Source organism: Herpailurus yagouaroundi, unplaced genomic scaffold, assembly GCF_014898765.1.
Source record: "Herpailurus yagouaroundi ecotype Mexico unplaced genomic scaffold, PumYag 166, whole genome shotgun sequence".
Classification (NCBI taxonomy): domain Eukaryota; kingdom Metazoa; phylum Chordata; class Mammalia; order Carnivora; family Felidae; genus Herpailurus; species Herpailurus yagouaroundi.
Window position 1 is genome coordinate 3,301,422 of NW_024412407.1, and position 25,285 is coordinate 3,326,706.

Sequence of the window (25,285 nt, forward strand, 5' to 3'; positions counted from 1 at the left end):
CTCAGCCAAACTCGGTTCCCGAAGGGCCCTTCCATAGCACCTCAAGTCTTGGTGGCACTTTGCAGTTTACAGCACCTTTTAACCCACATTATGTAATGGATCTTTCAAAAAAAAACCCTGTCTTCCCCCCATTAGCAGATGAGAAAACAGAGACCAGGGGAACTTAAGTCCCTTATTCACACAGGTAGGACAGGACATGGTAAATTAGCCTTGAAGCCATTCCAGTGCTCTCTAGTCGCCTCCGGAACCCCCTGGGAGAGAGGACACACTATCTAACTCTAATGGTCGCTGTCGCCTCGGTGTGTGTGTGTGTGTGTGTGTGTGGTCTCCCCTATTCAAAGAGCAGATTTATTTTTTAATTTTCCAAGATTCAGTAATACATGACTAAAAAGTCAAAACGTTCTGGGTAGAGTAATTCCAAGTAATTTATGTAGATACTCCACCCCCAGGAAGATGGGACCTTAACTCCCCGCTCCTTCAGTGTGGGCTTCATAGACTGACTCCCTTCCAAAGAGCACAGTATAGAAAGGGGGAGAAGGGGCGCCTGGGTGGCGCAGTCGGTTAAGCGTCGACTTCAGCCAGGTCACGATCTCGCGGTCCGGGAGTTCGAGCCCCGCGTCGGGCTCTGGGCTGATGGCTCAGAGCCTGGAGCCTGTTTCCGATTCTGTGTCTCCCTCTCTCTCTGCCCCTCCCCCGTTCATGCTCTGTCTCTCTCTGTCCCAAAAATAAATAAATAAATAATAAAAAGGTTTAAAAAAAAAAAAAAAAAAGGAAAACCTGAGGGGCACCTAGGTGGCTCAGTCAGTTGAGCGCCCGACTCTGGATTTTGGCTCAGATCATGATCCTAGGGTGGCGGGATGATGGTGCCCCCTGCCCGGTTCTGTGCTAAGAGTGCTGGGATTCTCTCTCTCTCTCTGTCTCTCTCTCTGCCCTTCTCCCACTCATGCTCTCTCTCTCTCTCTCAAATAAAAAATTAAAAACATTTTTAACTGATTAAAAACAATTTTAAATAAGGTACACATGAAAAATTACTAAGTGCCTTTCAAGATATTAAAACATTTTTTCTTAAATTTTTTAACATTTATTTATTTTTGAGACAGAGTCAGAGCATGAATGGGGGAGGGTCAGAGAGAGAGGGAGACACAGAATCCGAAACAGGCTCCAGGCTCTGAGCTGTCAGCACAGAGCCCCATGCGGGGCTTGAACTCATGGACTGCGAGATCATGACCTGAGCTGAAGTCGGACGCTTAACCGACTGAGCCACCCAGGCGCCCCAAAACAAACATTTTTTTTAATGTTTATTCAGTTTTTTAGAGACAGAAAGCGAGCAGGGGAGGGGCAAAGAAAGAGGGAGACACAGAATCCAAAGTAGGCTCCAGGCTCTGAGACGTCAGCACAGAGCCCTCACGAACCAAACCTGTGATATCATGACCTGAGCTGAAGTCAGACACTTAACAGACTGAGCCACCCAGGTGCCCCTTTTCAAGATGTTTTAGATCATTGGCTAATAACCCCACCTATGGGTCATCCAGGGGAAGTAATTTTGTCTGACATAGTATTTACTATTGCTTAGGGCCCAGATTTTCTATAGGAAGTTAAGAGGTTAACCTGTAGAAGACTGATAAGTAGCAATTTATTTTTGTCTGGCAGAAAAAAAAAAAGTTAGGTGTTATTGGCGGGTAAGAATTAACTTTTTTGTACCTAACTTTTCAATCTCATTCTGGGATTCGTATTTCCACTGTCAGTAATGGTTTTTCGTTTCCTCCTTTGATCCTTCATTCATCAAGTACTTAAATATATCTTGGTACTCCCTATATATTTGTATTGGTCAAGTTTATCTTGGTGCAGATTTTACATGGACGAGTCATAGCATGCCACACACGCTGTTCCACCCCTTGATGACTTTCACTTAATACCTCTTAGAGCTAGTTTCATATCAGAACGTAAAGAGCTTCCTTACTCGTTTTACCACTGTATAAAATACATCATATGGATGTATACTTATCACAGCCATAAGCAATTTAGCTAGTCCCCTGCTGATGGACACTTAGGTTGTTTCCACTCTTAGTATCGCAAATGGCACTGTGTGGACAACCTCCTAAGTAGATTAGAGTAGAATCATTTGTACAGATCTGGATGGGAGAACAGAAGGGGCTCCAGAGGGCAAAGGAGCCTTAGGGAGGGACCTGATCACCTGCTCCCAGCCTGGCCTAGCCCATCTTTCCCTGACTTTGTGCCTGCCTGGCCTCCTCCTCCTGCTTCCTCCTCTCCATCCTGAGCTCCTGATATCTCCAGATAGGAAGGGCCAACCTTCGATTCTCTCCAGGCCTGGACTCTGGCTTGTGCTGTCTGGGCGATGAGGGTGCCTTGGAGAGGCGGATCTTGGGGGCTTGGGGCCTGGGGCTGCTATTGTCCCTGGGCTGTAGCCACTGAGGGCACATACTCAACACGCCCTGAGGGCTCTGGTAGGGGATGAGGGCCCGGGGGCCAGGGGCTACCTGGGGGGGCTGGGGATCTGGGGGTGGGGGAGGGGCAGTGCCTAGCAGCTCTGGCACAGACTTGCTTCGGGTGCCCAGTGCAGGTGGGTGCTCAGGGCACAGGGTGTGGCAGGCAGTGGTGAGGAAGGGACTGGCCAGGCTGGTCGTGATGGTCACAAGGTGGTCCAGGACACCCCCCTCCTGAGGAAACCGGGCAAAGGGGAGGCTCAAGGTGGCCTGGAGTCGCTCTAGAAGAGATGGGGCAGCCTGGGCCTGGGCCTGGGCCTGGGCCACGAGCCCAGGCAGGGCTGGCCACTCGGGCTGGTAATGCTGGCTGAGCTGCTCTATCTGGGGGCGCCGCAGCAGCTTCCGGATCCTTTGCACGGTGTCGAAGCTGTCAGTCAGCACTGCCCACTCTAGGGCCGTCTTGCCCCGGACAGGATCCACCGCTGTCAGCTCAGCACCTGGGAGGGGGCACAGGAGTGGCGTGCGATGGGACAGGGATTGGTGAGTTGCAGAAGGGCAGACTCTTTAGCAGCAGGCCTGATTGGCGTCAGATGAAAAACCAGAGTCCCACCCCGTCGCAGCTGGAATCCGGGAGCCATCAGTGGCTATAGCCTAGGGACAGTACCAGTCCCGGATCCCAACTTCCCAGTATAATGAAGGTGTTGGCTTTCTCTGGGATGCCTTCCTTCTCTGACAAGGCAGGGTTCCAGGGACACGATGATGTGTAGTTGGGGCATGTGGCTGCGTGGGACACGCAGGGACCCTGGGTGGCTCAGTCAGTTAAGTGTCCAGCTCTTGATTTTGGCTCAGGTCGCCATCTTGCGGTTCGGGGGATCGAGCCCCCAGTTGGGGCTCCATGCTGACAGTGCAGAGGCCGCTTGGGATTCTGTCTCTCCCTCTCTCTCTCTCTCTCTCTGCCCCTCCCCTGCTCATGCTCTCTCTCTCTCTCTCTCTCTCTCTTTCCCTGTCTCTCTCTTATTTATCAAAATAAATAAATAAACTTAAAAAAAAAAAAAAAGACTAAAGAAGAAAACTGAAGTCCAGAAAGGGGAAAGACTTCAGAGGGACCTGTTGGGGGTCTCCGAACCTGGAATAGAATAAGATCTCCTGGGGCGCCTGGGTGGCTCAGTCGGTTGGGCATCTGACTTCAGCTCAGGTCATGATCTCATGGTTTGTGAGTTCGAGCCCCCAGTCGGGCTCTGTGCTGACAGCTCAGAGCCCAGATCCTGCTTTGGATTCTTTGTCTCTTTCTCTCTCTGCCCCTCCCCCACTTGTACTCTGTCTCTCTCTGTGTCTCAAAAATAAATAAATGTAAAAAAAAAAATTAAAAATAAAAAGACTAGAGATCTCTTGAGCCAGTAAAGGGGTGGTGTGCAGGTTGCTCAGGACAGGGGGAGGCCCGAGCTGCACCTTCTGGGCAGGTGGAGTGGGGCCCTGCTGGTTCCCACTCCCCATTCTTCTGTTCATCAGCACACCCCTCGAATCCAGGTGGGGGGAGGGCAGTCAACTTGGGACAAAAGAGGGGTGTGGAGTTTCCTCCTTTCGCACCCCAGACACAGTTAGATGGCTTGGGGAAGGGAAGAGCTGGAGGCAGGGGTCCCCCAGGGTGATACACAGAGGGCAGCCCCACCTCAGGAAGAGTGAAGGCCCAAGACCGCACGAACAGTGTGAACTTCACTCCAGAACAACCCCACACAGCCACATGCCCCAACAACACATCATCGTGTCCCTGGAACCCTGCCTTGTCAGAGATGGAAGGCATCCCAGAGAAAGCCAACACCTTCATTATACTGGTAAGGCCCAGAGAGGGAAGCCATCTGTCCCGGGTCACTCAGCTAGTGACAGAGCCCAGACCAGAACCCAAGTCTGGTTCCAGATAGCAGCCTTTCTTGTTTTTCCAGCTGGTCTAGGTTATCCTCCCTAGACCAACATTCACCATGGAAATAGAGCTATCCAAGAGCTAGACTTTGTTGATTGTGAGAAGCTCAAGCACACTCCCCTCCTCCAGGAAGTTGGCCTAGATCGATCCTCCATCTCCACTTCTCTCTGCGACTATACAGCTGACTTAGTGTCAGGCTGGAGAGCTTGGGGAGGGACCGGAGGTCACAAATCCCCGTCCAGACCCCACGCACCTGCCAGGAGGAGGGCCGCCACACATTCCGAACGGTTCCGAATGGCGGCCTTCATCAGTGCCGTTAGCCCCCGCTGGTCCCGGCGCTCCAGGTCCAGGCCTGGGTAGTAGTTGAGCAGGAGACTCACCAGGGGCACATGACCTGCGAGGCACCAAGGACAGAGCTTAGCTGTCCTGGAAAGAGAGTGATGAAGCCCCAAACACACCCTCCACCAAGCACAACAGTGTCCATGGTGGGAGAAACTTACACAAAAAGTGTGGGGTTGTGGCTCCATCTGAAGTGGGGGGGGGGGGATGGTAGGAGGTAAGGTCAACAGTCTGTCACCTGCTTGGGCAGCCAGCATGAGGGCTGTGTCCCCTTCCTTATCCTGCTGGTTCACATCGAGGAAAGGGCAGCGGCTGAGCAAGGCCACAACATTCTCAAAACCGCGGTAGCAGGCGACCATAAGACCTGTCTGGGGGAGGGGCAGCTCAGCTCCTGCTCTCTTTTCCAGGATCTCCTTGGGGCCCCTGTGCCCTCTAAATCCACACCATTCCCAGAGATGTCCCAGCCTCCAGGAAGACGCACCCTGGCTCCCTCCCTCCCTCCCAAGGATGCAGGCACTGAATGAGCGGCGCTGGGGACTCAGAGTTGCACCAGCTGCCCTGGGGAGCACCTAGGGTGGCTCACCCTCCCATTGCCATCCACCTGGACGGCCTCCTCCGGGGAGACCCCACCATCCAATGCCGCTTGGAGCTGGACAGGATCATTGCGGACACAGGCCCAGTACAAGGCCCCCAGACTGCAGCCTGGGGCAGGGGTCTCGCTGCCAGGGCAGGACGATGCCTCCGACATGTCCGGCCCTCCCCGGCACAACGGCCGCTCTTCCTCTTCCAGCCCGGGGGGCAAGAAGACCCGTCGCTCCGCCTCACGCGGGTGCCATCTAGAACACAGAATGGAGGGGAGCAGTGTCTCCCTGTATCCCAGGGTGGGGTCCCAGCACCCCACCCACCTTATGAGAAGACAAGTTGTGGGCCGGGGCCCTAAGAGGGCAGCAGCGTTCGCTGGGAGGATCCCAGCGAGAGTCAAGGAGAGGGGTGGTCTTCCCTTTCCTGCAGGACCTTACCCGGCGGCGTGTGGAGGTTCCCCGGGAGGCAGCCATTGCCGGGGGTTCACAGCATCCCGCAGACTCCCGGGAGCACACTCCCCGGGTCTCCGGGCCGGCCCGACGGGGACTCTCTGTCCCCAGAAAGCAGCGCAGGTAACAGATGGCTGGACTTACGGAACGAGCTGCTGCAAACACCCCGGGGCTGAGCTGGATCAAGCTGGGTTAGTAGGGGATGGGGGGTCGGGAGGGGCGGGTGCTCTCCTCCCCCAGCGACCCGGACCCGCCCTGGAGCCGGCCCCGAGTGGGCGGGGCCCGAGTCACGGGGGCTCCTCCCCCAGCTCCTCCTGCACCGAAAACACACCCTTCGGAGGCTGGGGCGGGGGGAGAGGGGTCGCGAGGTGTCCCCCACCCAACCCCGGAAAGCCCGAAGTCCCTTTCCCTTCCGCCAAGCGGGGGTGCTGGAAGGAGAGGGTGCAGGGCAGATGTCTCCCTGAATAGGGGCTGGGACTGGGGGACGTGGGGCTCCGGGGGTCCCCCGGACCTATTCTTTTGAGGTTCTGGGGAAATTAAAACGTAAAGAATTGCCTAATTAGGAGTACATAAATTATGATGGGGGCTCCTGGGTGGCTCAGTCAGTTAAGCATCCTACTCTTGATTTGGGCTCAGGTCATGATCTCACAGTTTGTGAGATCCAGCCCCCTTCCAGCTCCAGGCTGACAGGATGGAGCCTGCTTGGGGTTCTCTCTCTTTGCCCCTCCTCTGCTCGCTCTCTCTCAAAGGAAAGAAATAAACTTAAAAAAAAAAAAAAAAAAGAAACCATGACATAGTAAGTTTCATGGACTAGTTTTGGTATGGTAAATTAAATACAAAATATTTAAATTGCATTAATATTAGATAACTGAATGAAATTAGTTATAATTATTTATCAATAATTATTAAATCATTCTTTAAACTAATACTAAATATTAAATTTAATCGGTCAGTTTTGGACCTCAGTTGTAGAAAATTGAGCCAACCATATTCCTCTGTTTATATCACTCCCACGATCAGCATGTACAAGATCTTTTTTTACATTTTAGTTTATTTGAGGGGTGCCTGGGTAGCTCAGGCTGGTGGGCGTCCGACTTTGGCTCAGGTCATGATGTCACAGTCTGTGAGTTCAAGTCCCGCGTCAGGCTCTGTGCTGGTCTCTGTGCTGTCAGTGCGGAGCCTGAAGCCTGCTTCGGGTTCTGTGTCTCCCTCTCTCTCTGCCCCTCCCCCACTCAAGCTCTGTCTCTCTCTCTATCAAAAAAATGAATAAATGTTAAAAAAAAATAAATTTTAGTTTGTTTGGTTTTTCTCTTTCATCCCTGATCCCTACAGCCGATTCTTCTCATCCTTCCGTTTACCAACTGGTACTTATATATCCTTGAAAACGTACATTGCATTAGAAAAAGTAGTGTTGGGGGCTCCTGTGTGACTCAGTCTGTTAAGCGTCTGACTTCGGCTCGGTCATGATCTCACAGTTTGTGAGCTCGAGCCCGTGTGGGGCTCTGTGCTGACAGCTCAGAGCCTGGAGCCTGCTTGGGATTCTGTGTCTCCCTCTCTCTGCCCCTCCCCCGCTCATGCTCTGTCTCTCTCTCTCTCTCTGTCAAAAATAAATAAAACATTAAAAAAAATGTTTTTTTAAAAAGTAGTGTTGGGGGGTGCCTGGGTGGCTCAGTCGGCTGAGCGTCCAACTTCAGCGCAGGTCACGATCTCGTGGTTCACAGGTTCCAGCCCCGCGTCAGGCTCTGTGCTGACAGCTCAGAGCCTGGAGCCTGCTTCAGATTCTGTGTCTCCCTTTCTCTCTGCTCCTAACCCACTCACTCTCTCTCTCTCTCTCTCTCTCTCTCTCTCTCTCTCACAAATAAATAAACATTAAAAAAAATTTTTTTTTTAAGTAGTGTTGGGGCGCTTGGGTGGCTCAGTCAGCTGAGTGTCAGACTCTTGATTTCCCCTCAGGTCATGATCCCAGGATCCTGGGACCCAGCCCCGTGTCTGAGCTGAGCACGGAGCCTGCTTGGGATTCTCTGTGTCTCTCCCTCTGCCCCTCTCCCACGATCGTGTCCTCTCTCTCTCTGTAAAATAAAAAATAAAAAAGGTAGTGCTGATGTATGAATGTTTTAACCAACACCTTAGAACTGTGTGACAGAGCTCATTCTGTTTTTTTTTTTTTCACCCCACGCTGTTTTTGAGATCCACTCCTCCTTGCTTTCTGTGCTGTGTGCTAGTTAGGAATGTCTTGGGTTGTAAGTAACTAAAAGCTGGCCTCCGGGTGTGGTGGGCACCAACATCGATTCCAAACTCCTTTTTAGTGTTTCTCCTGAACTACCCAAGGGAAAAAAACTAAAACGACACTTCCTTGATTCCCTCGCGTTAGGAATCTGTGATTTAGTTTCTGCTCTTGTGCAAGACATAAATTTGGAACAGAGCTAAATACCATGGGACATCTGTTTTGCTGTCACAGATCAGGACAGATGCAGTAGGGCTCTGGTGAGCAGCTTCCTGATTCATCGGCTTCCTGTAGCAGTGACTGCTGCTTCCCGATCACCAGCAGAGGTCATGTGCTTGTCGAAGCTGGGAGTTGTTTCTGAACCTAGAACGTGTTTCTCCATTCCTTTATGTTGCCAGCAGCCAGATTTATTTCTGTTGTCTACGGCTGAGCCCTAACTGACACAAATGGCTTAACTAAATAGGGGTTTATTCTTCACACAAGATTAAGAAGTTCAGGGATAAGCTGTTGGTGTTGATATAAACTAATGATGGCAGGGGCCTTCTCTGGGAGTCTCTTGACTTTTCCTCATGGTCACAAGATGGCTGTGTACTTCCATCCACGACAGTAAAATGTGGTGAACGCACACCATGGAATTCTATGCAGCAGCTGAAAGAAATCTAGTAGATTATGTGTTAGACATCACTCATCAGAGGGCACAATCCCCATCTCTCACCCCCGTCTCTCTAATCACTTTTTAGTTAAATGTGACCACGTAACACAGTTTTGGCCAGCAAAATACAAGCAGCTGTCTGATGGGTGACGCTCCTGGGAAAATCTTTGCTCTCTTGCTAAAAGATATGGGGCATACTTTTTATCTCGGTCTTTCTCCCCTCTTCTTCCCGCTGCATAAAATTGCACCGTTGTGGGGAGCCTGGGTGGCTCAGTCGGTGGAGTGTCCGACTTCAGCTCAGGTCATGATCTCACGGCTTGTGGGTGTGAGCCCTGCGTCAGGCTTTGCGCTGACAGCGCAGAGCCTGCGTCAGATTCTCTGTTCCCTCCCCGCTCCCGCTCTCTCTCTCAAAAATAAATAAACATTAAAAAAAATTGTTTTTAATTCCACAGTGTGCATCCATCAGATTTGACTTCTCTATTCTTCCAGTGTTGAACACCCAGTTGCCTCCAACTTCCTGCCACTACAAATAATGCTGCATGGGGCGCCTGGGTGGCTCAGTCGGTTAAGCGTCCGACTTCAGCTGGGGTCGTCATCTTGCAGTCCGTGAGTTCGAGCCTCGCGTCAGGCTCTGTGCTGACAGCTCAGAGCCTGGAGTCTGTTTCAGATTCTATGTCTCCCTCTCTCTGACCCTCCCCCGTTCATGCTCTGTCTCTCTCTGTCTCAAAAATAAATAAAGGTTAAAAAAAAAACAAAACAACAAATAACGCTGCACGAACATCCCGGAACGCATCTAGTAGGCTTGTGAGAGAGTGTCTCTGAGACTGCTAGGTCACAGGGCACATATATGCTTAATGACCAGGTATTGTCAGATTGCGCCCTATTTCTGAAGTGTGCCCACCAGCGATGCAGAAAAGCCTCCCTACATCCTTGGCCACGCTCGTAATTATCCAGCCTTCTAATTTTTGTCAATCGGATGGTACAGAACTAGAAGGTAGTATCACAATTTTACACCGGATTTTTCTGGTTATCGACAAGGTGAGCATCTTTCCAAATACCTGAGAGCCATGCTTGTGTCCCCTGCCGCAAACCGCCTGTTCCTAGCCTTTGTCCGATACTCTGTTGAGTTTTCTTATCTTTTTCTTATTGCTGTTTCAGGAATTCCTTTTAATATTCTAGATAATAAACCCATTTTTAAATGTTTTTTTTAAAGTGTATTTATTTATTTATTTTGAGAGAAAGAGAGGGAATGAGTGGGGGAAGGGCAGGGAGAGAAGAGAAACAATCCCAGGTAGGCTCCACGAGCCCAATGACGGGATGGATCCCACGACCCTGGGATCATGACCTGAGCCCAAATCAAGAGTTAGACACTCAACCGACTGAGCCATCCAGACGCCTCCATTGTCAAATGGGTTTTTAAGTGTCCCGACTGTACCACATACATTTTTGGAAAGTCATCAAAATTTCTCCTTATGCTTTGTGCCGTTGGGTCTTTGTTTAAGAACTTTCCACTCCAAGATCACAAAGATCTTCATTTCTTTTATTAATCTTGCAGTTTTATTCGTTTTTACTTTCCTGTTTTGGGGGGATAGAGAGAGAGAGTGCGTGGGCATGGGGGCACAAGCGGGGGAGGGTCAGAGAGTGAGCGGGAGAGAGAGAATCTTAAGCAGGTTCCAGGCTCAGCATGGAGCACCCTACTTGGAGAATGATCTCATAACCCTGAGATCATGACCTGAGCTGAAACCAAGAGTCAGGCGCTCAACCGACTGAGCCACCTAGGTGCCCCTGCAATCTTTTTTAAAAATTTTTTTGGGCGCCTGGGTGGCGCAGTCGGTTAAGCGTCCGACTTCAGCCAGGTCACGATCTCGCGGTCCGTGAGTTGGAGCCCCGCGTCAGGCTCTGGGCTGATGGCTCAGAGCCTGGAGCCTGTTTCCGATTCTGTGTCTCCCTCTCTCTCTGCCCCTCCCCCGTTCATGCTCTGTCTCTCTCTGTCCCAAAAATAAATAAACGTTGAAAAAAAAAATTTTTTTTAATGTTTATTTATTTATTTATTTAAAAAAATGTTTAATGTTTATTTATTTTTGAGAGAGAGAGAGAGAGAGAGAGAGTGACAGAGCACAAGCAGGGGAGGGGCAGAGAGAGAGGGAGACCCAGAATCCAAAACAGACTCCAGGCTCTGAGTTGTCAGCACAGAGCCCGACGTGGGGCTCGAACTCAGGAACCGTGAGATCATGACCTGAGCCAAAGCTGGACACTTAACTGACTGAGCCACCCAGGTGCCCCTGCTGTTTTGTTTTTAATAGTTAGTCTTTAATCCATCTGAATTTGTTCTCATACACAGTGTGAAGAAGGGATCTGTTATGAATTGTGTGCCTGCTAAAATTCGTATGTGGAAACCCTAACCCTCAGTGTAACTGTATTTGAAGACAGGGCCTTTGTGGATGTCCTTAAAATTAAATGGGAGGGGGGGGGAACCCTCCCCCTCCCCCGCTTGTACTCTGTCTCTGAAAAATAAATAAATGTAAACAAAATTTTTTTTTAATTAAATGAGGTCATGGATTGGGGTCCAAATCCAATAGGGTTGCTGTCCTTTCAAGAAAAGGAAGAGACACCAAAGGTCCCTCCTGTTCTCTCTGTTCCTTTTTTCTTTTTATAATTAATTAATTAATTTTGAGAGGGGCGGGGGGGGGGGCAGAGAGAGAGAAAGAATCCCAAGCAGGCTCTGCAGTGACAGCACATGACCCCTACGCAGGGCTCGAATTCACGAACCATGAGATCATGACCTGAGCCGAATTTGGATGCTTAACTGACTGAGCCCCCCAGGCGCCCCTCTCTATCCCTTTCTTTCTCTCTCCCCACTGCCCCTGTCCCGTGTGAGATAGTGGAAAGGCCAAGTGAGGGCACAGTGAGAAATCTATGGTATATAAGCCAAGGAGAGGGTTCTCACCAGAAGCCGACCCTGTTGGCACTTTGGTCTTGGACGTCCAGCCTCCAGAGCCGTGAGGAGATACATGTCTGTTGTTTAAGCCATCCAGTCTGTGCTAATTGTTGGGGCAGCACAAGCAGCCTAATGTACAATCCAGCTTCGTTTCTCTCCAGTTAGTGAGATGACCCCATCTATGAGACAGTTCCCTCTCCCTTGATGTCTAGTGTCACCTCTATGGTATACGAACTGCGAATTCTCTTTAATGTTTCATGCTGTGTTTGAGTTCTCTGACGTCACCTTTTTAGACTGCTCTTCCGCGAAGGCCACCTTGATTGTATTACTCTAGCTTTGGGGTCTGTCTGGCTGCCTGACAGTGGGGTTCTCCATGTTCGAGTTTCTTTTTCAAAACCGATTTTTATTCTTTCATATAAACTTGCAAACAAGTTTGCTTCCCTTTAAAGCTTGCCTTTTTGCTCTTGCTGCCTTTAAAATCTTCTCTTTGTCTGTGGTGTTCTAAAGTTTTACTCTTGGGGCGCCTGGGTGGCTCAGTCACTTAAGCATCCGATTCTTGGTTTTGGCTCAGGTCATGATCTCACAGTTCGCGGTCTGAGGCCCACCTTGGGCTCTGTGCTGACAGCATGGAGCCTGCTTGGGATTCTCGCTCTCTCCCCTCCCTCTTCCCCTCCCTGACTCACGCTCCAGCTCAAGCGCATGCATACACGCACTCCCTCTCTCTCTCTCTCTCTCTCAAAATAAATAAACTTAAAAAAAATTTTTTAAATAAAGTTTTACTCTTACGTGTAGGCATGAATTTCTTATTGTTTATCTTTCTTCAGATGTTGTATCTACCCCGCTTTTGGATCTGTAAATTGTCCTTCATCAATGCTGGAAAATTCTGAACATCTCCCATTAAGTTCACCTTGCCTCTGTCAAAGATAGACTGTGGATATTGTGGGGTGGCTGGCTGGCTCAGTGGAAAGAGCATGAGCCCCTTGATCTCCAGGTTGTGAGTTCAAGCCCCATGTTGGGTATAGAGACTACTTGAATACGTAAAACTCAAGGGGTGCCTGGGTAACTCAGTCGGTTGAGCATCCGACTTCGGCCCAGGTCATGATCCCATGTTTCATGGGTTTGAGCCCTGCATCAGGCTACGTGCTGACAGCTCTGGGCCTGGAGCTTGCTTCGGATTCTGTGTCTCCCTCACTCTCTGCCCCTCCCCCACTCTGTCTCTCTGTCTCCCCAAAATAAACATTAAAATTAAATACATACATAAATAAAATAAAACTTAAAAAAAAGAAAAAGACTGGAAATTGAAGCTCAAGTTTGCCTAATTCAACAAATATTTTCAAAAATGTTTTTTAATTTATTTTCGACAGTGAGAGAGAGAGAGAGAGACGGAGCATGAGCAGGGGAGGGGCAGAGAGAGAGAAGGAGACACGGAGTCCAAAGCAGGCTCCAGGCTCCAAGCTGTCAGCATAGAACCCGACATGGGGCTTGCACTCGTGAACCCCAAGATCATGACCTGAACTGAAGTGGACCGCTTAACCAACTGAGCCACCCAGGCGCCCCCAACAAATATTTTCAGACTAAAGTAGATTCCATGTTTTGTTTCCTTGTCTGGGTTCCTGCCTTCCCTTAGATTTTAACCTAATAAATTCTTGCTATCTGGCCAGCTCTTCTAAGCTTTTAAAATAATTTGTATTTGTATTTTAACTAGCATTTTTAAAATAAATTTTTAAGTTTGTTTATTTATTTATTTATTTATTTATTTATTTATTTAGAGAGCACAAGCGGGGGAGGGGGCAGAGAGAAGGAAAGACAGAATCCCAATCAGGCTCCATGCCACCTGCACAGAGCCCGATGCGGGACACGAACTCACGAACATTGAGATCATGACCTAAGCCGAGATCAAGAGCTTAACTGACTACACCAGCAGGCAGCCCTTAACTGGCATTTTTGCTGTTCTACTTGGGAATATCAGTCCAGAATCTAGGCAGTCATGCTATTGGAAATAAAATTTCCTCTAATCCTAATTAATTAAGAAACAATCTAATAGGAATATGGGCAAAAGACATAATTAATTCATAGAAGAAATACAAATGGCCAATAAACATTTGTAAAGATGCTTAATCTCACAAGTAAGCAGGAAAAGGCAAATTAAAACAATAATGAAATATTATTTTGGGTCCACAGCTTAGCAAAAATTAAACATTAATAATATTAAGTGCTTACACTGTTGGGGGGAATGTAAATTAGTGAAGTATTTTTGGAAAGCATTTTGACAGCATCTTTCAAAATAACAAATGTACATACACATGAACCCAGAAATTTTGCGTTTAGAAATCTTTCCAAAACAGTACTTGCATATGTGAACAAAGATATACTGTATATACTTTGCAGCATTGTTTCTAATTGTAAAAAAAAAATTTCTAACTTATATGTTCATTAGTAGAGGAAGGGCTTGAAAAAATATGAGATATATCACATGAGATTATGTATGCCTCCATTAAAAAATAATTAGATCCATATGGACTACGCTGAAAATATCCCTGAGACATGTTGTTAATTGAAGAGGAAAAAAAAACGTGTGTGTGTGTGTGTGTGTGCATGAGATTGGCTACTTACATGTATGCAAATGCATACAGAGGCCTGGAACAGTAGTTGTAAACATTGGCTGTACCCTGTACTCACTTAGTCACTTTAAAAACAATAGTATGAGGGGCGGGTGCCTGGGTGGCTCAGTCAGTGAAGCGTCCAGCTTTGGCTCAGGTTGTGATCTTGAAGTTAGTGAGTTCCAGCCTGGCATCGGGCTCTCTGCTGTCAGCATAGAGCCTGCCTCGGATCCTCTGTCCCCCGTTCTCTCTGTACCTCCCCCACTTGTGCTCTCTCTCTCTCTCTCTCTCTCTCTCTCAAAAATAAATAATTAAATAATTAACAAACAGACAAACATTAAAAAAAATACTGATGCCTGGCACCCACTCCGGAGATTCTGAGGTAATTAGTCTGAGCACAACTTGGGTGATGGGATTCTAAAATCTCCCCATGTGGGGCGCCTGGGTGGCTCAGTTGGAAGAACATGTGACTCTTGGACTCAGGGTTATGAGTTTGAGTCCCATGTTGGGTATAGAGAGTACTTAAAATAAATAAATACATTTTTTAAATTAAAATAAAAAAGGGGTGCCTGAGTGGCTCAGTCAGTTCAGCGTCTGGCTTCAGCTCAGGTCGTGATCTCATGGTTTGTGAGTTCGAGCCCCAAAGCGGCCTCTGTGCTGTCCGTGCGAAACCTGCTTTGGATCCTCTGTCTCCCTCTCTCTGCCTCTTCCTTGCTTGCGCTCTCTTTCTCTCAAAAATAAACATTAAAGAAAAAATTAAAATAAAAAATAAAATCTCTCCATGGGATTCTAACATGTAGCCAAGTCCCAGGACTCTTGTAAATGACCTGTGTTAAAGCATCGCCGGGGTGCCTGGGAGGCTCAGTCAGTTAAGCCTCCGACTTCGGCTCAGGTTGTGATCTCACAGTTTGTGAGTACGAGCCCTCCATGGGGCTCTGCGCTGACAGCGCAGATTCTGTGTCTCCCCCTCTTTCTGCCCCTCCCCCACTCGCTCTCTTTCTCTCTCCCTCTCTCAAAAATAAATAAACATTGAGAAAAAAAAATTTTTAAAGCATTGCCAGTGGTTAATTTGAGGGAGAATAGGAATGAGGTGAAAGGAAACCCCATGTTTTCCTTTTTCAACTTCTATGATGTTTGAATCTCTCACCAAGATAATTACTACTTCAGGGCGCCTGGGTGGCTCAGTCAGTTGAGCATCCAACTTTGGCTCGGTCATGATCTCACTGTTTGTGGGTTCGAGTCCTGCCCTGGGCTCTGCGCTGACAGCTCAGAGCCTGGAGCCTGCTTCAGATTCTGTGTTTTCCTCTCTCTCTGCCCCTCCCCTGCTTGTGCTCTGTCTCTCAAAAATAAATAAACATAAAAAAAATCATTATTACTTCATAACAAAAGGGGAAAAAGAATCACAAAGATTTCCCTGATTATTTCCTCCTCTTCCTCCCCAACTGCCTATATGTATGTATATATACTTTAAAGTAATCTCTACACCAAACCTGCGGCTCGAACTCCTTCCCCCAAGATCCAGAATCATGTTCCACAGCCTGAGCCAACCAGGCACCCCTCCCCAATCTCTCTTGTACACAGAGTTCATCGCTTCTCAGTGCTGCCTCTAAATGGCACCCATTCATTCATTCATTCATTCAATAACTATTAACTGAAACCTGCTTTGTGTCAGACACATACTTTGGGTCTTCACACGAGTTATCATTAATCTTGCTCTTGGCTGTTTCCCTCACCTTGGTCGTCCTTGTCTCCTGTATCTAGCACAGTGTTAGCCACTCAGGAAATGCAAGTTCCCTGACAGTCTCTCCTCTGGCCTGAAGAGCCTCCCCCTCCCCACCTCCAGTGCTGTTCAGCAATGACTGTAAAGGCATAGGAGACTTTGATCTGTGCTGAGAGGCTCCAAGGACATCTAACTAGGTAAAAGGGAACTTCATTTCACATTTTGCTTTTCCAATTATCTTCCTCCAAGCCTAGAGAAGCTACCTCTGGTTCAGCACAGAGCACCCCCAGCCTCGGCAAGGGTCTTGTTCTGCAAGGCCACTCTCAGCCAGCAGGTGGCAGCCCTGGGCAGGAATTAGGGGAACATCCAAAAACCAGCGTTGAGATTATAGCATAGGGTCCTGGGGTTGGGTGTAGGGGCAAGGTCTTGGCAGGGCAGGTGCACAGGAGGAGGGAGATGCGGTCCCATTTGGGGTCCCAAAGCATGGTAGACAGGGGATTTATTTTTGTAGATCAGCTTTAGCCAAGCTGACTGGATACCCAGAAGGTTTGTGAGGTTTCTTTTACCTTCTGCCTGCAGCAAAGCTGTTCCATGGTGCCCTGTCCAAGCTTCTGTCTTCAGGACTGTATGCTTGTCCCTTCCTAACCCCCTTTCCGGTTCCCCAGGCTGGGTGTTGACCCTCCTCGTGCATGTCTTTGCTGTTAGGGATGATTGTGGTAGAGGGGGACTGGAGGTTGCTGGTTAATGCGTAAAATACGATGACATCCTGGGTGTTACAGGTACATTTCAGTCAGGGCCTCAGTGTGGCAGTGTCGAGGATTAACCAGGAGGGAACAGTACAGGCTATCAGGTTTTCTTCCTTCTGATCTCTTAGCTGCTGGGGTCTTCTGATGGGGGTACACTAGAATGCTCTTTTCTTGCCACTCGAACTTCCTTTCCTTCAGTCTTGATCTCCTCACTGCCTTCTGTCTGTCCATCTTCTTTCTGCCTGCCTGACTTCACCTCTTCTCCATCTTTTCAGTTTTGATCTTTCTCATCTCATCGTCTGGATCTTTCCATCGTCTATCCTTCTAACACTCTCTTAAGCCCTGATCACATACATTGTCTGGAGCAGTGGCTTGAGTCTCTATCTGGTCCCTAACCATCATGCCATATCTCCAACCATCTAATCCTTTGGGCCAGGGTTTGCAGGAGTCTTGACTTGTGGAATTCAATCAGAAGGGAAGGGGAAGATTTGGGGAAAGTGTAGTGGCACATCTAGAGAGAAAGAGCTCAGCAAACTCTCGAGTTAAGTTTGGAGCACAGGCCAGCCACTGGGAGGGAACCAAATGTACTGTCATCTCAACCTCTGGCTTTCTTCCAGGGTCTTTTTCCAGCACAAGCTCCCTATTCCCACCCTACAGGCCTGGTGGCAGGTATAGCGGGGGCCGGCAGTCAGTAGGGAAATGGCCTACCCCAGCTTAGGAACTAGACACGGGATAGGACCCAACATGGTGGGATAGAGAATGGAGGACATGACCTCTGACCCCAGCTCTGGCCCCTTCTGGGGGTCCCTTGTGACCTGCCATAGGTCATGCCCCCTCCTCCCTTACCATATCTACATCACAAAACCCACAGCTCGTAACTCAATGCCAGCCAGGGAAGTCTGGGATTGATTTAGGGTCCCTTCTGACCAGTTCACCACCACTGGACTATGGCCCCTGGGGTGGAGGTGGGGATGAGGGTCATGGGTGAAGTTCAGGCAGGGGGTCCTGACGACCACGACATCATACCTGTTGCACTCTTAGTGGATGTGTTGGGGGGAAGGGTCCAAGCACAGGAGTTCAAGGTTCTCACTGACCAGCCCCTTCCTGGCTCAGCTCAGGGCCATGCCGAGGGAGCAGTGGCCATGGCCTAGTAAGGATTCAGGGACAGTGTCCTCAGGATTCAGAGCCAAGGCATCCTACAAAACAGAGATTCTTGTTACCCACCAAGAGGGCGCTCCGATGGGTCCTAAGTGCCCCACCCCCAATCTCAGTTACGCTGAGTTACTCAAAGCCAGGTCTCCCCACCAGGAATGCCATAGCCCAAGGCCCACCACATTCTACATTTATATTTCTCCTGGTGCATTTCTTATTGTTCGTTTCCCTTCATCCACCTGTCCATTCTGGAGATACCACTGAAGAATTTCCTCTACTTGGAATATTTCAAACGTTTTTGACCATCACCCACAGTAAAATACATCTACCTCTGGCCCCAGGACACATGAACATCCACAGAACTAAAAGCAAAAGTTTTATATAACATTGTACATGATGTTTTCTACTCTATTCCATTTTGTTGTTTACAAATGATTTCACAGGGGGGTGGTGCCTGGGTGACTCAGTCAGTCAGTTAAGCGTCTGACTCTTGATTTCTCTCTTGCTTTTGGCTCAAGTCATGATCTCTTGGTTTGTGAGATCAAGCCCCACCTTGGGCTCTGGCAGCGAAGAGCCTGCTTGGGATTCTCTCTCTCTGCCCCTCCCCCCCACTCAAGTGCTCTTTCTCTCTCAAAATAAATAAATAAACTTAAAAAAAATGATTTCACTGGGGCGCCTGAGTGGCTCAGTCAGTTGAGCATTCGACTCTTGGTTTCAGCTCAGGGCATGATCTTGGGGTTCATGGGTTCGAGCCCCCCATGGGGCTCTGCGCTGATAGTGAGGAGCCTGCTTGGAATTCTGTCTGTCCCCTGCTGTCTCTCAAAATAAATAAACTTAAAAAAATGATTTCACAAACAACTAAGGGGCTGGCACTTACAGTTTATAAGTAACCTCTTATATTTTGACATCTTCACAAGCAGTAAAGCCCATTTTATAAAGAGAAAAATCCCCATTATCTTCATAAAAGCCAGTGAGAAGGTATGGCAGGGTTTTTCATCAACCCATTTTATAGATGAGAAACACAGACACTGAGCGGGTTAGTGGACCTGCTTGAAATCCCCCCTCTCCGCACCCCCCCCCCCGCGGGGATTTTCTGAGATGGGATTCCAAGCCAGGTCGTCCATGTGCTGGTTTGCAGTTCCCTGTGCCCCCAAAGCTGCTCTGCCTCCCTCTCATCGCCAACCCTCCCAATTGACTTCATTGTCTCTTTCCAGTTTGAAGGCCATCCCCTTCCAGGAACATGAGGGACAGAGCAGCTGAGTAATTCTGTTTTCTTGTCATCTGTTAACACTGCACCATCTGCCAGCTCTACCCTGGGCTCCTACCGTCTCCGTGAGATGCCGGACGGCAGGGGGAGGGGGGGGGGCGGTAAGGCTGCTGCCGTCCTGGAGTCTGGACCTCCGGGCCCCCCTTCACCAGGGAACTCCGAATACCCACACAAGGCTCATTTTTCTGCTCAGCCCCAACAGCAGCGGGCTAGAATTACAGGGATAAGCAAGGGAGCGGAGCGGGATGGGAGGAAGGACTTCCTGACGTCACTGGCATAAAACAATAGGATCCACCCCTCCCCCACTCTCAGGGTCTTGTCTTCAGGCCTCCACACCTCCACGGTGGAGACGGTGATGCTTCAGAGCTGTGAGGGTGACCTGATCCCAAGCAGCAGAAGCCCTGCAAGCCACTGGGGGTGAGGGCAAAGCAAGTCCATCTCACAGGGAGCCCAGGAAGATTTATGGGGCCTCGGGTGTGGCTGGCTGTTACTCAGCCTCTGACTTTTTAATTCCCCAGTCTCCTCACCCACCCCGCCTCCTCCCCAAGAGGGCCTTTGTGCAGGACAATGAGCAATCTATAAATTCCGGGGGACAGGGATGTGGGGGAGGGGAGCACTGGTCATTTTAGCTCAGCATCGACAGCAAAGGGTGGCCTCCATGGACCGGCCACGTCTCATCAGATCTGCACTAGAGCCCAGAGAGAAGGGTGGGCCACGCCTTACCACGGTCTTTTACAGATAAAGAAACTGAGGCTCCAAGGCAAAAGGTATCTCTAGTCCCTTCATTTATTCCACCTTTCACTCATGTATTTATTCTCCTCTCTTACTCTTCCCTGGGGCCTTCCCTCACTCGGGCATTCACTCAACAAACACATGTGTTCACTCAACGAAAACCCACTGAGTACAAACTCGGTACCAGGGCAAGTCCAGAAGACACAACAACTGGTAAACCCTGGCCCACCCTGGAGGGGCACGCAGCAGTGGACTGTGACTCAAGAAGGGCCAAAGTATGGCTCCAACCCCCAGCTTCTCAGGCTAGCAGCCTGCACCCTTGTCCTATTCCTTTCCAGCAACAACCCTCTGCGGCTGATGAAGTGCTTTCATGAGCGTTTTTATTTTTATTTATTTATTTTTTTTTAATTTTTTTTTCAATGTTTATTTATTTTTGGGACAGAGAGAGACAGAGCATGAACGGGGGAGGGGCAGAGAGAGAGAGGGAGACACAGAATCGGAAACAGGCTCCAGGCTCTGAGCCATCAGCCCAGAGCCCGACGCGGGGCTTGAACTCACGGACCGCGAGATTGTGACCTGGCTGAAGTCGGACGCTTAACCGACTGCGCCACCCAGGCGCCCCCATGAGCGTTTTTAAATTTAATCCCAGTGCTGGCTCTGGCAGTTAGGTAGTATGTAAGCCTTCCCCAGTCTTTTGCTAATGTGGCCCCAAGAGGATAAGTGGTAGCCCAAGATCACTCCTCTGGTGGGGGGCAGAATACCAGGACCCAGGCCCTTGCCACTGCCCCACGGCTGTGGCTATACTCCTGGGTGCTGTGGGGATCCAGAGCACGGGCCTGGGCTGTGGCCCTATACACTTCCTCTTCTACCCACTTGCCCAAACTAGCCGTGTGTCCCCCACCCCCACCCCCCATGCTGATCCTTCCCTAATGTTCTGTCCTCCTGTTCCATTCTGCCTTCCTGCTCCACTTATTAAATGCCCCGGGTGCACCTGTGTATTTATTTACTCAACTCACCCATCTGTTGTACAATAATAACCAACTCAGTGCTTATGATGCATGCATGTGTTTGCAGACTGACCACACATTCTTGTGTGTGTCCTAGTATGTCTCTGCTGAGGATATTAGTATCTACTTTGTTGTACAAATTAAATTAGTTAAGCTATGTAAAGCACTTAGAATAATGCCTGGCACATCGTAAATGCTCAATGAGTCTTGGCTGCTAAGTTTACTGATACTGGAAACCACAGGCCTGCCCTAATCTATGAGGCATTTAGGTGAAACATAGGTGAATACAGGGATTTGCCGCTGGCTTCTCCCAGGGAGGGGCTCCCTTGCTTCGAAGTGACCAAATGGATTAGTATCCAGTTCATTCCCCAGGGACTCCTGCATTCCTTAAATGCGTGAAGTATGTTCAGCACCTCCTAGGTCTGTGCCAGGCATTGTGCTAGCAGAGAATAAGAAAGACACCTGCTGTCATTCTGGTAAGTGAAACAAACCACAAACCAAGTGAATAAAGAAGATAAGTACAGAAAGCAGTTAAGTCCTGAAGAAATAGATACAGTTAAGTGACACAGTACACCAGGCAGTTGGGTGTGGGGCTGCTGTAGCATTGTGGTCAGGATTGATGGGGAGCTGACAACCCTGTGAAGGATCTGGGCAGAATGTTCCAGGCAAAGGGAACAGCAAGACCGAAGCCAGAGGTGGGGAAAAGCTTGTCAAGTTCAAGGAATAAAAAAGGCAGCCAGTGTGAGTGGCATCTGGGCAGAGGGGAGAGTGAACTAGGAGAGGTCAGAATAGGCAGGGGCAGTGTTAAGAAATTAGGGCTTTCCTCCAAGGGAAGCTACGCAAGGTTGTTAAACAGGGAGTGACATGCTCTTTTTTTTTTTTTTTTTTTTTTTTCTGATTGGTATTTTTAACGTCCCCCTGGAAGCTGTGTGAATTGACGGTCAGGGTCCAAGAGAGCAGACAGATGACTTTGCAGTTGTGCAAGGAGGTGATAGGGGCTGAGACACAGGAGGTGGGGAGCTGGGACTGATCCAAGATACATCTTAGAGACAGAAGGGACAAAATTTGCTAGTGGACTGGACAACAGGGGAACGATGGGCGAGGAACTCAGGAAGAAAGAACCAGGGAAGCTCAATTGGTAGAGTCATCTCTGTCCTGAGCCACGAGTGTCCTCCAGCTCTCTTTGGCCCTGCCCCCAGAGCCCCAGAAGCCTACTCTAGCCATTTACTCTCCCCCCTGTCTACAGCCAGCAGTCCCAAAACAGGGGCAGTCCAGACCCGCTCATCGGGACCCTTTGTAAGAAAAAGCCCCTTGCCTTCCTCCAGAAAGAGCAGCACCTGCCAAGACCCAAGGCTTGGACTTCAGACCCCTTTTAACCTCTCCACCCGGCCCTCGTTTAGATCACAACCCGCACAACCTTACAGCTCCCCTCTCCCCAGCCTGGACCACTGGCCCAACCTGAAAATCCTAGGAGCTTTGAGACCTGCGGGCGCTGGGCTTGTCGGGACACGGGCCTGCAAGCATTCTGGGGCCGGGAACGGGAAGGTGGGGTTTGGCTTTCCATGAGGGAATCTCCCAGCCGGTTCCCCGGGGGAAGGAAGTCCCCTCCCGGGCCGGCGCCCCGCCCCGCCCCCCGCCGGCTAGCTGGCCGCGGAGGCGGCCGCCCCTCCCGCCCTGGAAAGCGCTCGCAGCCGGTCTTCCGGCCTCGGGCTACGGTCGGGGGAGGGTCCGAGCCGTAATTGCTGCCATCTGCTCCCTCCCCTCCCCCACCCCCGCCTGGGGGAGGGGCCGGGGCGCGCACCGCACGCCCCTCTGACGCCCGGCCCCCGAGGGGCGGGGGCTTCGGGTGCCTCGCGAGCCCTCCTAGGGGCGAGTGCTGCGGAGGGGGCGGGGGGCGGTGGGCATGGGGAGCGCGCCCGCAGCCTTTCGTGGGGAGGGGCCGAGGGGTCCCGAGCTGAAGTCACAGCGCTTTACCAGACACTGAAAACCAGCGTTCGGGTTCTGCCCCTCGCGGGGTCGGGACTCCAAAGGGTCCTGGGGGGCCCGCCCGCCTCTACTCACACGCGCGACGTCCGCACCGGTCTGTGGTTAAGGCCGGCGTTGGGACATTGACGCATCGATCTCTGTCTGAACAGGACGGATGTGACTGTGGGCGGGGAGGGGGAACCCAAGGCCGGGGCCTGGAGCCCGCGGGGCGGGCGAGCCAGGGCGGCTGGAGACAGAACTTGGCCCTCAGACACCAGGGGCCGGGCTGAAAATCCTCCCAGTTACTACCCACTCCCCACTCGGAGGAGCTTGAGTCCGTTACTTCGAGCCTCAGAGCCCTCAGAGTCCATTTCCTTGTCCGTAAAAACGGGATCCCCAGGTCCTACCTCTCAGGTGATTCCAAGGAGGGCGAGTTGCTAGTTCTGGGGAGATGGGGGTGGGTGGGTATCGGGCCTTGCGTCTGGCCTGGCGGAGTCCCCGGGGCAGTGGGAGTGGGCCCTGTGGAAGGTGCTTGGCAGCTGAGAGCCTTGAGGAGGCAGGCAGAGGGAGGGTCGGCTAGGGACAGGAAGCCAGGGAACAGATCTTGAGAGCAGCCTCGCTGGTTTCAAGCCCATCTCTGGTGACTTCTCTGCAACGTCAGCCTCAGGAGGTGAGGATATTGTCTGGCCTCTTTATCCAGCACTGATGATAGCTCTGGGGGCATTGGGGGTGCTCACAGGGCAGAGGAGAGTACCCTACTGCCCCGGGTGCCGGGACCCACTTGCCTGAACACATCTTCACACACACCCAGGGGTCTACATAACCCCCCAAGTGCAGAAGCCCACGTGATCCCCAGCGAGGCCTCCCTCCTTCTTGCCAGGGCCACAAGACCTCACCTTACATCACACAATGTCTGCTGCCTTCCCCTCCCACAACCTTGCCAACTCTAACAAACCTGTGTTTGTCCCAAGAGCCACTTCCAGAGGGGCTGAGCCACAGCCCCTCCCCCCCCCCAACCATTCCCACCACCAACCTGAGGGCCCATTCCTCCACACAGGTGAGCCCCAGGGATGCCAGGCGGTCTACTCCCAGCCCCTGGAGAGGCTCTCACTTACAGGGAGGGGAGGCAGCTTGAGACATTTGGGAATCACAACAACCATCAAGACAACCCAGGGGACTGCCCCCGGGGAGGGGTCCAGAAGACGCTAGGAGTCAGTGGCTTCTGCGGTGGGGCTTCAAGGAGAAACAGAAGTTCACCGGGGGTAGAAGAGGAGATGTGGTGTTCCAGGCAGAAGGAACAGCATGTGCAAAGGCTTGGGAGTGTGAAAATCTGACGGGTCTGGGGACGAGTGAGAAGTTTGATGTGCTTGGACCAAGAGTACTGGAGGGGAGCTGACAGGGATGGGAGGGACAGGGTGTGAAGGGTGGATGAAGTGACGTATCACTAGGCCAAGGGACTTAGACTTGGGTTTGTTGTAGCAAGCTACAGTGTCTGCGCAGAAAGAGACAGACAAGAACATACATGGCTAGAAGGAGTGAAGCTGACAGGAAGTGAGATAAAAAGGTCAGTGCCAGCCCAGTGATAAAAAGGCCATTCACCCATCTCCTGGGGACTGGGGCACACGCAAGCCCCAGGGATCCCTTCTGAAGGGCACAATTGTTACTCGCCCCCAGCCAGTTATTGTCATACTGGCTTGTGAGCTTAGTGTGGTCAGAGATTTTCAAGAAAAGAGATGCAGATGTTTATGTGTTGCCTGCAGGTTTTTCAATGTTGACAACCTTAAAACGGTGTGTGTGTGTGTGTGTGTGTCCAAAACACACCTAACACAGATGTACGTGCAACCGCTGCAGAGTTGCTGGGAAGCTGTTGGAAGTTTTGTAAGGAGGGAAATGATCTGAATAGCAGGCCTGGGTTTTAGGATGCCCACTCGGGGGCAGTATGGAGGAGTGGCCTGGTAGGGGGGGACAGTTGCAAGTGTCTGGACCAAAGGGGCTGAGGCCTGAACAAAGGCAGCTGACCTGGAGAGGAGGGAGGGCTCCCAGACACAGTGTAGGGGTCTTCGGGGATTAGCCCTTCCTGGGGGCGTTAAGGGTTTAAGTCTCCTATCCCTTTGTCCCCTTTAAGAGATTGCAAAAACATCATCTAGTGGGTGGGGAGGCCTATTTGGAGTGGGATGCCCCTGAAAATCCTGCAAGTTGCACCGTGGCAGGCCACCCCGAAGGAGGGAAGGACGGGGTAAGACATTCCAAGCAGCCCGAAGAGGGAGGGGCCGTGTTGGGGGAGGGGCTCAGGAATCCGCCTGGCCTTCAGGAAGACCCCAGCCAGCCCTAATGGGAACCACACGTGGGGTGAGCTGGAATCCCGGATTGCCTGTGACGTTTGGCTTTGGAATTGGACACTTGGCTCAGGTCACTCCTGACCCGCTCAAGTCTGAGGCCTCCCAGCCCAGCTCCCCTCCTAATTGCTGCCAGACACATTCGGCCCTGTACCCAGCTCTGGGGCCGGCCTGGGTCCCCCATCTCTCACTAGAAGAGCACCTACATTCTGAG

General features: G+C 50.6%; 1 protein-coding gene across 5 annotated transcripts; it reads right to left on the reverse strand.

Moving 5' to 3' along the window:
• Nucleotides 1-1,611: 1,611 nt before the first annotated feature.
• On the reverse strand, nt 1,612-22,311 carry ANKRD33 (ankyrin repeat domain 33). Of its 5 annotated transcripts, XM_040488072.1 has the most exons (6): nt 22,229-22,311; nt 17,639-17,808; nt 5,285-5,537; nt 4,940-5,069; nt 4,616-4,756; nt 1,612-2,941 (listed from the first exon to the last, which is right to left on the reverse strand). In XM_040488072.1, exons 3-6 carry the CDS (start codon nt 5,447-5,449, stop codon nt 2,211-2,213), a joined length of 1,167 nt encoding a protein of 388 aa, XP_040344006.1. In that variant the 5' UTR covers nt 5,450-5,537; nt 17,639-17,808; nt 22,229-22,311; the 3' UTR covers nt 1,612-2,210. The 5 variants fall into 5 exon arrangements, with proteins under 5 accessions (XP_040344006.1, XP_040344007.1, XP_040344005.1 ...); XM_040488073.1 differs by lacking the exons at nt 17,639-17,808; nt 22,229-22,311 and adding an exon at nt 5,721-6,013 and having other exon boundaries at nt 5,303-5,537; XM_040488071.1 differs by lacking the exons at nt 17,639-17,808; nt 22,229-22,311 and adding an exon at nt 5,721-6,013.
• Between the last annotated feature and the right edge of the window lie 2,974 nt (nt 22,312-25,285).

Bases quoted from the DNA above. Each gene is read 5' to 3' on its own strand.
- ANKRD33 (XM_040488072.1), bottom strand. From the start codon at position 5,449: ATGTCGGAGGCATCGTCCTGCCCTGGCAGCGAGACCCCTGCCCCAGGC. The intron at 4,757-4,939 runs GTGACAGACTGT...GGTGCCTCGCAG, and splicing joins CATGCTGGCTGCCCAAGCAG to GTCATGTGCCCCTGGTGAGT. The intron at 2,942-4,615 runs GTGCGTGGGGTC...GCCCCCTCCCAG, and splicing joins GGCGGCCCTCCTCCTGGCAG to GTGCTGAGCTGACAGCGGTG.